This window comes from Rattus norvegicus, chromosome 2 (genome assembly GCF_021556685.1).
Source record: "Rattus norvegicus strain SHRSP/BbbUtx chromosome 2, alternate assembly SHRSP_T2T, whole genome shotgun sequence".
In the NCBI taxonomy this organism is placed as follows: Eukaryota; Metazoa; Chordata; class Mammalia; order Rodentia; family Muridae; genus Rattus; species Rattus norvegicus.
The window spans coordinates 167,931,323-167,943,419 of NC_141535.1; the positions used below are offsets into that span (position 1 = coordinate 167,931,323).

General features: G+C 38.3%; 1 protein-coding gene across 3 annotated transcripts in view; it reads right to left on the bottom strand.

Moving 5' to 3' along the window:
* Nucleotides 1-12,097, bottom strand: part of Glrb (glycine receptor, beta) — a 73,620-nt gene that overhangs the window by 24,787 nt on the left and 36,736 nt on the right. For all 3 annotated transcript variants that reach the window (XM_087616418.1, XM_087616419.1, NM_053296.2), the window contains 1 exon segment: nucleotides 10,698-10,765. In XM_087616418.1, the coding sequence (XP_087472544.1) occupies nucleotides 10,698-10,765 (68 nt within the window).

A 12,097-nucleotide genomic window follows, 5' to 3' on the forward strand; every position in this document is an offset into this window, starting at 1 on the left:
GCTACAATCCATAGACCCAGAGAGGTTTGGAAAAGGGAGGGTTCTAGGAGGAACATGCGAATCTCCCTGGATGGAAGAATTAGAATAGATTTTACTGGGAAACTTGGGGCAGGTGGGGACAGATGTGGGAGAGGTCAGCTCTTTGGGAATGGGCTTGAGTGAGATAGTGCAATGGGACAAGGTTTGAATTAGGGAGCATTTGAGGGGATATTGTATCAACCTAGTTCCTTGGAAAGTTTCTGTAATCTTACAAAGGTGATCCTAATGAATATTCCTAGTAATAGGGATGTGGAGCCTCAGCTAGTCATTTCTTGGCCAGTCAAGGCTTCTAGTTGGAGGACTAGATTACATTCAAATGAGTTATTGGCCAAAGTGGTCCCCTGGAAATTCTCAAACAACACAGGCTGTGGCTAAGATAAAGAGTTGCTTTCCACCAACCAAGAATAGTGCCCCATTGTCAAGGGCAACACATACACAATTCACTGAACATAGAAAAGTCAAGCTGGTGCCTACATAAAGACTTCACTAATATCTTCTAGTCTCTTTGGTCCAGGAAAGTACTCTGAAGGCTTCTGAAAAGAAACATGGACACCAAACCAGCCACAAAACCTTTGACCTACAATCTGTCCTGCCTAAAATATGCTAGGACAATAGTGGCACAGAACTTGTTGAAGTAACCAACCAATGTCTGATTTGGCCTAAGGTCCACTCGAGGAACCCATACCAAATACTACTTGGGTAACAAAGAACCAGAGATGAGCTAGCCTAGATACCTAAGGTAAAACCAAACTGACTAGTCTTTTTAAAAAATCAATAGGATGATGTCTAATGATAATCTGCAATAGTCATAGGTCATTGTCTTATTCAGGCACCATCAGAGAGGCAGCAGCAGATGGGAATAGAGGAAGAGAACCTCAGCCAGACATTACAGGGAAAGGGAGTTTAAATGGAAGGTCTTCCTCAAACCCTTCTCCCGCAGAGTTCAGGGAATCCTGGGCAAGAAGAGGCAGAAAGATTGTAAGAGCCAGAAGATGGGATGGAAGGCACCAGAAGAACAAAGCCTTCTGAATCAATTCAGCAAGATTCATACAAGCACACAGAGACTGAAGCAGCAAGCATAGGACCATCATGGGTCTGCACCAGGTCCTCTGATTTAATATAGCTATTGGATCCATATTTTCATGGAACTCCTGATTGTAAGAATGAGTGGGTCTCTAGCTCTATTACGTGCTCTTAGGACTCTTTACCTCCTGTTGGGTTGTCATGTCAAACTTCAATATGACAGTCTTTGCTTCATCTTATTATATTTTATTTTGCCATGTTTGGTTATCTTTTAGAAACCTGATCTTTTGTAATAAAAGGCAGACAGGAAATGGATCTCAAGGGAAGGGAGTTGGGAAGGAACTGGGAAAAGTAGAAGGAAGAGAAACTCTGTAATCAGAATATATTGTATGAGAAAAGAGTCTATTTTCAATAAAAGGAAAAAGTGAAAGCAAATGACATTAATTTTATAGATGGTTTTGTCCTGCCATCTTTGGTCTCTCTCCTTTTTTCTTTTGATATTTTTTAAATTTTTCTTTTGATAATTTTTAATTTTGTCTGGGAGCTCTGGTTGATTGGTATCGTTCTTATGGGGTTGCAAGCCCCTTCAGCTCCTTCAGTCCTTTCTCTAATTCCTCCATTGGGGAACCCATTCTCAGTTCAGTGGTTTGCTGCGAGCATCTGCCTCTGTATTTGTCATGCTTTAGGAGAGTCTCTCAGGAGACGGCTATATCAGGCTCCTGTCAGCATGCACTGACTGTTCTCTCTCCTTTTACTAGTAGGCTTTCCCACTGATCACCAGAGAATAAAAATCAGAATGTTGAAGAAGAAAGGCTGAAAGGAGGAGTGGTAAAGTTAGGAATGGGATGAATACAGTTAAAACATGTGATGTATTTGAATAAAAAAACACATAAAATGAAGATACACCAGAAAGAAAATACATCACTCTAATTGATAAGACTATGGCATCACAGACCTGTAAATGCAAAGGTCCTGATTCATATCTCCACTTTATATTTTAAACACTGACCATGAGCTAGCTTCTTAGTCTTCTAAACTGAGTATAGGAGTATACTTCAGAAAGTTTTCTTGTATCCAGTGTAACTAATAGAGCATGTGCTCGACCTTGTTCCCCAGTCAACATTCTATAACAGCACCTTAACCTCTAAGTAACAAGTGACAACACTCTGTTAACCTGTTTTTGGTACCTCTCTGCATCCTTTCCTGAAGATCCACTAGGGTAAAGCACAGTATACTACATTAACTTCAGATTGCTTTGATTATCCGTTTTAGTGTGTGTATAAGTGGGTAGGTGTTAGTGTGGATGAATATGTGGTTGTGGATGTGTACAGGTAGAAATCAAATGTCAGCCATTATTGTCAATCCTTAGAGCCATCATCCTGTTAGCATTTTTGTTTTGTTTATTGATACTGTTTCCCATAGGCTTGAGCTCATCCAGTAGACAGGAGTTACTGACTAGTAAGCCCAGGGATTCACCATCTCTACCTCCCCATGCTTGGATTACGAATGCATGCAATTATGCCCAGCTTTTTAAAACCTGGATTTTGTAAGTCAAACTCGGGGACTGATGCTTCCATGGCAAGCACTTTAACAACTGAATTATCCACAGCCTACTTTCTTATATTTAACAGGTATCCATGGAAATAATATTCCAGGGCACAACTCTTCCAACTGGAGGTCCTTGACTTCATTGTCTCAATCTATCTCTCACTGATTACTCTTATGGTTTATTGTTTTATTTTGAAAAAGCTTCAAAGCTACTTTTCTACCAGTGGGATAATTACTTATTACTGGATTTCAGCATGAACTGCAACAAAATCATACATCTCCTAAATGTTTTATTAAAATTAAGAGTTTGGTTCAACACTCATTAAAAGATAAGAACTTATCAGTTAGTAACCTTTGGTTAATGTTTAATGTGAAACTCCAAATAATTACTAGTTATTGACATTTCAAATGCTCTCTATTAAGACAGCTATCTTTGAAATCCATTATTTTTCTTTCTAATTGCTCAATCTACAATAATTATAGTGCTGTTGCTTATTTTGTGTTAAACAAATTTCCATCAGAAACAGGCCACTTTATCCATGAAGAATGACTTAATTGTTTATTAAGTACTTGGTGACAAATTCTACTCATTGTTCATTCAAAATAACTCTTTATTAGTCATTATTTGGGAAATGGATGTTCTCCAAATTTTCAGTACCAATTAAAACTCAAATTAAACTGTTTCTCCAAAGCAATAAAACATTTCACAATGAGACACTATAGCCAGTTATGTTCCATTAATGGTATTTTAATAGTGAGAATTATTTATCATTTTTTCACAAACTCATTAGCCAAACCTCTGTGATTCACTTTTACCTGCTTCTCATATAAGCAACTGTTAACTTATTTGTTCTCTTTATATTGGAATAAAGAATAAAATTAGTATGCAAGGAAATAAAATGACCAAGTCTTGTAGCATCTGGCATCATTGTAATTAATTTTCTGTCAATGATTGCTTAGAAAATGGCCCAAAATGATGCCAAAGATAGTCTTTTGCCAGACTAGAAGTTTCCCATGAGAGTTGTTGGGTTAAGAAAATGCTAATTCGAAGTTCTTTGTTCATATTTTAATGATTTTTCTCAAAGATGTCACTTTTTAAAGTTCTTACTGAGTTCTTTTGAACATTATTTTATTGTTGTTTATATTTTTCAGATCTATGCCATTTTCCCATTTATATTACAAGCTCTTCACTAAGGACTATTGACATCAGACTGTAAATCCCATGAAGCTAACATTTTAATCCACTCCTATTGTAAGATCAAGATACTTCATGCAATTTCTAGTGATAGAAATATAGAAGAAAGAACCACAAAGGGGGAGAGGGATGGACAGAGGAGGGAAAGGGGATGAGGGTGAGGAGAAAGGAGAACATGATCTGGTATTGGTTGGGGGAAAAGGACTGAAGACCTGAGGGCCAGCAGAAAGAATGGAAACAGGTTACCTCGAGAGGAAGGGGGTTAGGGGGATGCTCTAGAATTTCAGGACTCAAAGTGGGGGAACCCTAGATGAAATGCTCTACATTGGGGAGAGGGAACTTATTGAACCCACCTACAGAAGAAAGACAGGGCATCAAGTGAGAGGTAGGACTGCTATCTCACAGTCAAAGCTCTGAGTCATAATTCTTCCTGTCTAAAATAAATTCAGGGATGGAAATGGAGAAGAACCTGAGGAAAAGAAGGTCCAGCAACAGGCCCAAAGTGGGATCCAGCTCAAGGGGAGGCCCCAAGACCTGACACTGTTACTGAGACTATGAAGCCTTCACAAAAAGCACCTATCATGACTCCCAACAAAGACCCAACAAGCAGCTGAAAGAGTCAGATTCAGGTACGTGCACTCAATCAATGAACAGAAGCTGCTGACCCCTCTGGTTGAATTAGGGAAAAGCTGGAGGAAGCTAAGGAGGAGGGCGACCCTGTAGGACGACCATCAGTCTCAATTAATCTGGACCCCTGAGATTTCTCAGACACTGGATCACCAACCAGGCAACATATAGCAGCTGAGATGAGGCCCCCATGTCATACACCTTAGAGGACTTCCAGGTCTGGGTCCAGTCAGAGAAGATGTACCTAACCCTCAAGAGACTGGAGGCCTCAGAAAGTTTAGAGGTCTAATAGGTAGGTGGGGTGGGGACATCCTTGTGGAGACAGGGGAAGGGGAGTTGGGGGAGGAGGTATGGGATGTGCAAAAGTCAGGGAGGAGGTGGACCAGGAGGGGAATAAAATCTGGAGTGTAAAAATAAATAAAAAGTAATTTTAAAAAAGATGATGACTATCATGAAAATGAATCCTTACTGTGCAGCAATGCACTTCTATTACATAGTTGGCTGACAGATGGGTATGTGAATATATGTATGATATACATATGCATGTATGTGTTATATACATGTATATAAATAGGTTTAATATATGCATATATATGATTTATAGGTATATGTATGATGTATATGTATGTGTATATGGTGTGCATATGCATGTGTATATATATGTATATGTGTGTGTGTGTGTGTGTGTGTGTGTGTGTGTGTATCTCTGAAGGGTTTCTCAACACACATATGTAGCATGGACTCTCAATAAAAATAAGGAACCTGCAAGAAAAAAAAGAAATGTATAGACCACACTTCTGAGCGTGGAAGTCAGATGAAGAGCTGTTCCTCAAAGCACCCTCTTGATTTGTCCTATTCACAAGGTGGAATGGGAAAACAAGCTCCCTCTGGTTCTCCTCACAGGGTTTGAATTACAACATCAAGGACTCTGTCTTCAGTCCCTTTCAGTCATTGCATTGGTGTTTAGTTTACGTATAGGAGCTAGCTCTGGAAGGAACAGAAGGGCAGGAGGATAGCAAGCAGGACTTCCAGGATTGCATGTTCAGAAAATGTTCAATATATGTCTATTAAATACAGAAGAGAAGTGATGGAGTCTGTGAGAGTGCGAAAGGGTCTAACATTTAACGTGTTTCAAGATTCAAACCGAATTTTCTTTCTATGCCTTGATAATGATAATTTACTAGAAAGAGAAAAATCAAGCTTAAATTATTTTTCCCCTTCCAAATTACCATAGGTGCTATGACCTATGAAGTTTAATCACCTCTGCTCACTGATACAGTTGGGGGAAAAGAGGTATAAAAGAAAGTATCCATAAGAAACCAATTTTCTCTTTAAACAGTATTCTAAACGACTAACTTTGACAAAGAGATACAATAATTTTAAATATTGATTTTTAAATAGATCCCTTCCAACTTTTTCACAAATTTACTTTAAAGACAATAATTTAGGAATTATTCAGTAGAAATCAAGTGAGATGCTTAGTACATCTAGAGTCAGACACCATCAGATAAGCCTCTAGCAGGATTAGGAAGAGGTTTTATTTAAGTACATATTCCTCCAGCAGGATTGAGGCCTATGAAAGTATTATTTACAAATATTCAAGAGCCTATGTGTTAGTGTCCTATTTGCTGTCAAAGCAAAATAAAAATGTGGTTAATAAACATTGTAAGTTCAATATTTTATAGATTCGCACTTCAGACACCAAAATAACAAGGTAACAACATTGACACTCAAGCTTTCTGTCAATGGGGCTGGTGCCTTCCATAGAGTTGAGCAAATATTTCTTTTTCCTTTTAGCTTCTGGTAGCTCTCTGTATTTCTTAGGTCATGGCCCTACCTCAAGCCATTCCAATCCATCTTTCCTCTATTACAGCAATGATTAGTGTGTCTGAACTTCCTGTGCTTTTCCTACTACACCTCTCCCGTGGATAACTACAATGAACCTACCCACTCCCCTTCCTGAGATCCTGAGTTAATAGTGTCATCTCCCTTCCCATGAATACCACCATATCCTTTCCTGTGATTAGGACATGGGCAGCACTGTAGACAAATAACCAGTGCATCATAAGAGAAAACCTTGAAGATTAAGGACATGAAAAGAGAAGAGGATCTGGAGATATGGTTCTGAAGGCAAGGCCCTTTCTGCTGAGCATGATGACCTGAACTCAATCTGTAGAAGTCACGTGGTCAAAGTCAGGAACCATTACCCCCCAACGTCCTCTGGCCTCCTAAGGCATGTTGTAGTGCGCGCGCACACACACACACACACACACACACACACACAGAGAGAGAGAGAGAGAATTATTTTTTTAAAGAATATAAAAAATATTTCATCACTTCCAATTTTATACCCAAGACAAAAAATAATTTAGATGAGAAGTAAAGGAAAAATTCAACAAGTATATCTAAGATTTCAAATAAATATGTTGGAAGCCAATAAAAAAAAATAGAAAGAATAGTACAATGCAATGGATTTTTAAAGGATGGATTTTAAAATAGATTTTAAATCTATACATACAAGGAAAGATAAAATCATTTTAAAATAACAAAGATGAGCAATTGGAAGGAATTAGAAATAAGCTCTTTAAGCCGATCCCAAACATGATTTTCCTTTTCTTGACAAGCACAGCTGTGTTGCCCAGAATGATTTGAAGTCTATTATTAAAACAACCAACAGGCACGCAGCAGAATGGCATAGAAATCCAGACAGGATCATGAATTGTAGCATAGCAATAATTCAATATAATTACAAAGCATGCCTAAAGAAAGAAAATCGATTGTATAAACAGACTTTTATTTCCATGAAGGAGCTCTTGTATGTTTCTGGTGAGACGACGTGCTCATGTGTGGACTATTACAATCAACTGTGTTGCCCAATTTTCCACAGTGAGTAATGGTTCTCTTTTCATTTAAGAAAACCTACTGTCTTAAGTAAATGGTAGGGAACACATGGAAAAGTCAACAAATATTAAAAGTGTGGCTGTAGAGCATATGTTCCCTAGACACTCTTCTCATTGCTTCGAGAACTCTTATTTGCCACAGCTCAGAAACTGCTGAAGAAAATAGAATCACCACTCCTAGCAATTTCATATTGGGGCGGTAATTATTATTTGATAATTTGTGTGATGTTGTGATTCCTGTGAGCAAGTATCACCGGTGGCACTGATAACGACACCCCATAACAGCAGGTAGCAGAATGCAAACAAACCACATGGACACTGGAAGCAGGGACAACTGAGGCGGGCACAGGTTCGCAGGGATAAGAAACAACCTGCAGATGACTGATACAGTTGCTGTGCTTCCTCCACTCCACAGCTAGGGTTTGCAAATGAATCGGGTTGACTTTTAACGTAGGCAAAAGCAGCGGGAATCAAAGTAAAGAGATGAATAAGCCGGGAGGACACCTCTCTCCTCCCCTCCCCCACAACGCTAGGAGACCTTGGCAAAGGCTGCCATGTCAATTTCATGCACTGGAGGAAAGAGTTGCCCCTCTCCTTTCAGAAGTTGCTCTACATCTGTCTACCACCTGACTAGTGGCTATTACTGTCCAATCCAGCCCTCAGCTCCGTGCCTTGCATTGAGATTTGAATAAGCAACTGCCTGTCTATCCTGGAAAAGCCTAAAATGGAGTGGACATGCTGGTCTTCCAAGACGTTAAGATTTGTTTTGTTTTGGCAGTTCCTCACAGGAAGATTCTTGTCCATTGATTAAGAAAACCACAAGTGCACATGGAAGCTGTCGTGCCTTCTTTAGTGCCTTGAGATGTTATAGCCTTTTAGGAAATCATGCTGACCTTTAGGATGCTTGCAAAAGCACTGTCCCTCTGTAGTGTAGTCTTTCCTGTTTGTAAGGTGGGCATGACAGGCTCAAGTTCAAGTGTATTGGTGACAACTGGGATAATCAACATCACACTGTCATGAAGATGTAACCAGCTTGCTGACAGAGCTGATCTTTCTGCTTTCCCAACATCTTGCTTGGGGGAAAGTTTTGTTTTTATTAGAGTGCTTTTAACAAGTAGTCTGTGACACTATCATTCCTGCCCACATACAAGCATGCTCCTGAACAACTCCAGACTCAGTTCTATCTTTCTGGTCACTATTTATAACAAGTAAGGTACAACTGCTCTGTCCAGATCCATTTTTTTCCAAAAGACGTGTGTGTGTGTGTGTGTGTGTGTGTGTGTGTGTTTGTGCACATGCATGCTTTTCTATTAAGCAACAAAATTTAGCAGATCTCCACGATGAGTCTATAAAATATGGCATCCTCAAAAGACATCCTCTGAAATTCTGTAGGTACTTAAGAAGCACCACTTAACATTGACAGAGTAGAACAATCTACCTGAAAAATGAGGTTCAGAGCCAAACATTTGTGTTATGTCACCTGCTGAATGACAGCACACTAAAAAAAATCAATAAAAAAAAATAAAAAGATCAGCTACTGAGCTGCTCCGGACATTATGGACATGTTCGTGGAGATGACAAACACAAAATCAGGAGATTTCCAAGAGAAGGAGGACTCTGGAGAGCAGTGTTTTAGGATCAGCTCAAGGACTGCTAAGGAAGAAATCTAGTAAGATATAGGACAGACTGCAGAGACAACGCAGACCAAACAGATCCCTCAAAATTTCACCTCCAAGAAACACCTCCTATTCTTGTGAAAGGAAGGGCTCACGTAGATAAAACATACTTAAATTAATAAGCACTATGTCTTTCTCCTAAGTGGCAAATGACAGTATATTTCAGAGGAGTGTTTTGGTGACCTATAATGTATGTCTATGCCATTTAACTATCAATGACTATCAACTGCTTGGGAGCTTAAACATTCTGAATTATGTACTTCTACTCCAATAAATCCATCACAATTGTTACTCTAAGTATCAGAAAGTAAGCACAACACCTAGTTGTTTTTATTAATAGCTCTGAAGCTAAAAACAAAGAAGAAGCTACTTTAGATCACCCTTTCTGTGTTCTGAGATATTCTGTGTTCTGAGATATTCTGTGTTCTGAGATATTCTGTGTTCTGGAATATTCTGTGTTCTGAGATATTCTGTGTTCTGAGATATTCTGTGTTCTGAGATATTCTGTGTTCTGAGATAGTCTGTGTTCTGAGATATTCTGTGTTCTGAGATATTCTGTGTTCTGGGATATTCTGTGTTCTGGGATATTCTGTATTCTGAGATATTCTGGGAGATTATAAGATACTTCAGCAGTTCTACTGTCATTACAACTAAACTCTCAAGCATCACTGAATAAAAGTAAGTCACAAAATATAATGAAAATACAACACAATGAAAACTTTTTTTCTCCCACTTAAGTATTATTTCAGTATTTGGTTTATGAACAAAGGAAGACAGCACAAGCTCCTCTGAAACCATGGCCACACAACAGCCTTTGTTAAAGTCCTCTTTAAGAGGCCCGTGGGGGTGTTGGTTACATTACTCATTGTTGAGAGAATCTGAAGAAAACACATTTCTGTTTTCTTCAAGATCACAGGCACTGCTCCCTCTTTGTCTTTCTGTGTGCCTGTTCCACTACCAGGAATTTCAGGTCTGCTTTACGAAGGAAATTCTCCCTTGTGGTCATTCCAGTTCTCTCAGAATGAACAGAAGAGAGAGAAAAAAGACTCTTCCCGGAAACTTAAAACATCCGAAAATTTATAAATCTAAAGACTAAAAGGAGAAAATGTTTTCCAAGAGTTTCAGTAACTTCATATAGACTGGTGAATGAATCAACAGAGTTCATTTTTTGAATGGCTTCTTGAGGGCTAGGAGATGGTTCACTCTATAAAGTGTTCAACACGAAAGCAAAGATGTTAACTTCAGATGCTTAAAAACCCACAAAAAAGCCAGACCACAGTGGTCCATATCTATAATCACAGGGGGCTGGAGAGGTGAAGGTGGAAAAATCCCAGGGCTCACTGGTCAGCCAGTCTAGCTGGATCACACACACACACACACACACACACACACACACACACACACACAGAGTGTTTTGAGACCTAAGTCCTTTCTCCAGATGGAATGCACAGTTTTTCAGGGTGAATGCATATTTCCTAAGCCTAAATGTTCCAAGGCTGAATTTGAATTGTAAAATTACACAGGTGTTGAAAAGCTCTGGTTTAACACAACCTGGGAAACTATAATTTTCCATGCTACATTGTGTGCATTTCTCTACACAGGCACTCACTGGTTTTCAGTCTTTATGGTTTACACTGGTTTACTCTGTCTGAAAGTTTAGGAATCATAAATATGAAATTATCATCTTACCATTGTTGTCTCTTGAATAGATCCAAAACTATTAATAAAAATGTTGACTACTACATCAACAGGAATGCCTATGGAAAAAAATAAGGATAGATTTAGCAGCTGCAAAAATCGTGGTCAGAATTGTTATAATAGAATGTACATATTTAACTTCTATATTTTTAAATGTACATTTAGATGCAAAAATCTTTTTTTCTTAATATAACATGGTCACAATTGCTGTTGATTTCATTTTCCGAGTAAAAATCCTAATAGAAATAAAACTTAACTTCGGTTATATTCAGCTGTGTACATTATTAAGAAATATTTCTGTTTTAAGTTGTATAAACTCTGGAATATATGTTTTAATTGCCAACTGCATAATTTAATGGGTCTACTCACTAAAGTATTCTGTAAAATTCACTTTTAAACTAGTTTAATTTTTTGCTATTTCTAACCATTTCAAATCTTTAAATTGACTGCTATGCCAGTATTCAATGGACTTTACTGATAATTATTATATTATTTCATGAAAACACAAAGCTAATCAGACTTATAATAGAGCCATTATAACGATTTCTGTCTGACCTCTTGGAAAATAACTTGAAAGTTCATGGAGTGAGAACTGAGGTATAATGTTGCAATTTTCTTTCTTTTCTGACTCATTGTGCCTATCAAAGGGAACATGTGAATTTCGCCTTTAGCCTCCTAAGCACTGCTGATGAGAAACAGGTGTGAATCAATGCATGCTAGGCATGTGACAAACCAGACTGTGACTGGGGCTGCTGTGGAGAGGGACTGAATAGGCTCTGGTAATGAACAAAATCCCTGTTTTTTACAACATCGCTGTAGAACCCTTAGTTGACTAGAAGCAGCTGCAAGACCCCTGCCCCCCTTTTTTTCTCTGCAAAGGCAGAAAAAGTATCGAGCCTTATAATGCTAATCTTGTGTACATTAATGTCTGTCCTTTCCCAACAATAACAATCACAGTCTTCCAGAGAACAATAACGCAATCTGGCCATAAAGGTTTTTATTTTAACCATGGCTTTACTTTTCCTTAAAACTTGTGTCCAGTGGGATTATTTTGCTGACATAATGACTTTTGTTCTGGAACATTTTTATGCAGAAAATTAACAAGTTTTTAAAACAAGTTGGCCATCTATCTTCAGCAAAATAACATAGAGTATCTTTATAAATATGAAATACTAATAACAGAGAGAATTTATATACATTTGAAACTGTTCATTTTCTCTGAGTAAATGGTTGGTCTACGAATTATTAACTGTTATGTCTATTACTGAATACCACATCAATGTCCAGAGCCTAACCTTTAAATCACTAAGACTAGGGACACATACTTCTTAGAAAATCGATCTCAGAGGTCAGCCTATTAATTCACAGAATATTCCTTTCCACTTTTTTTC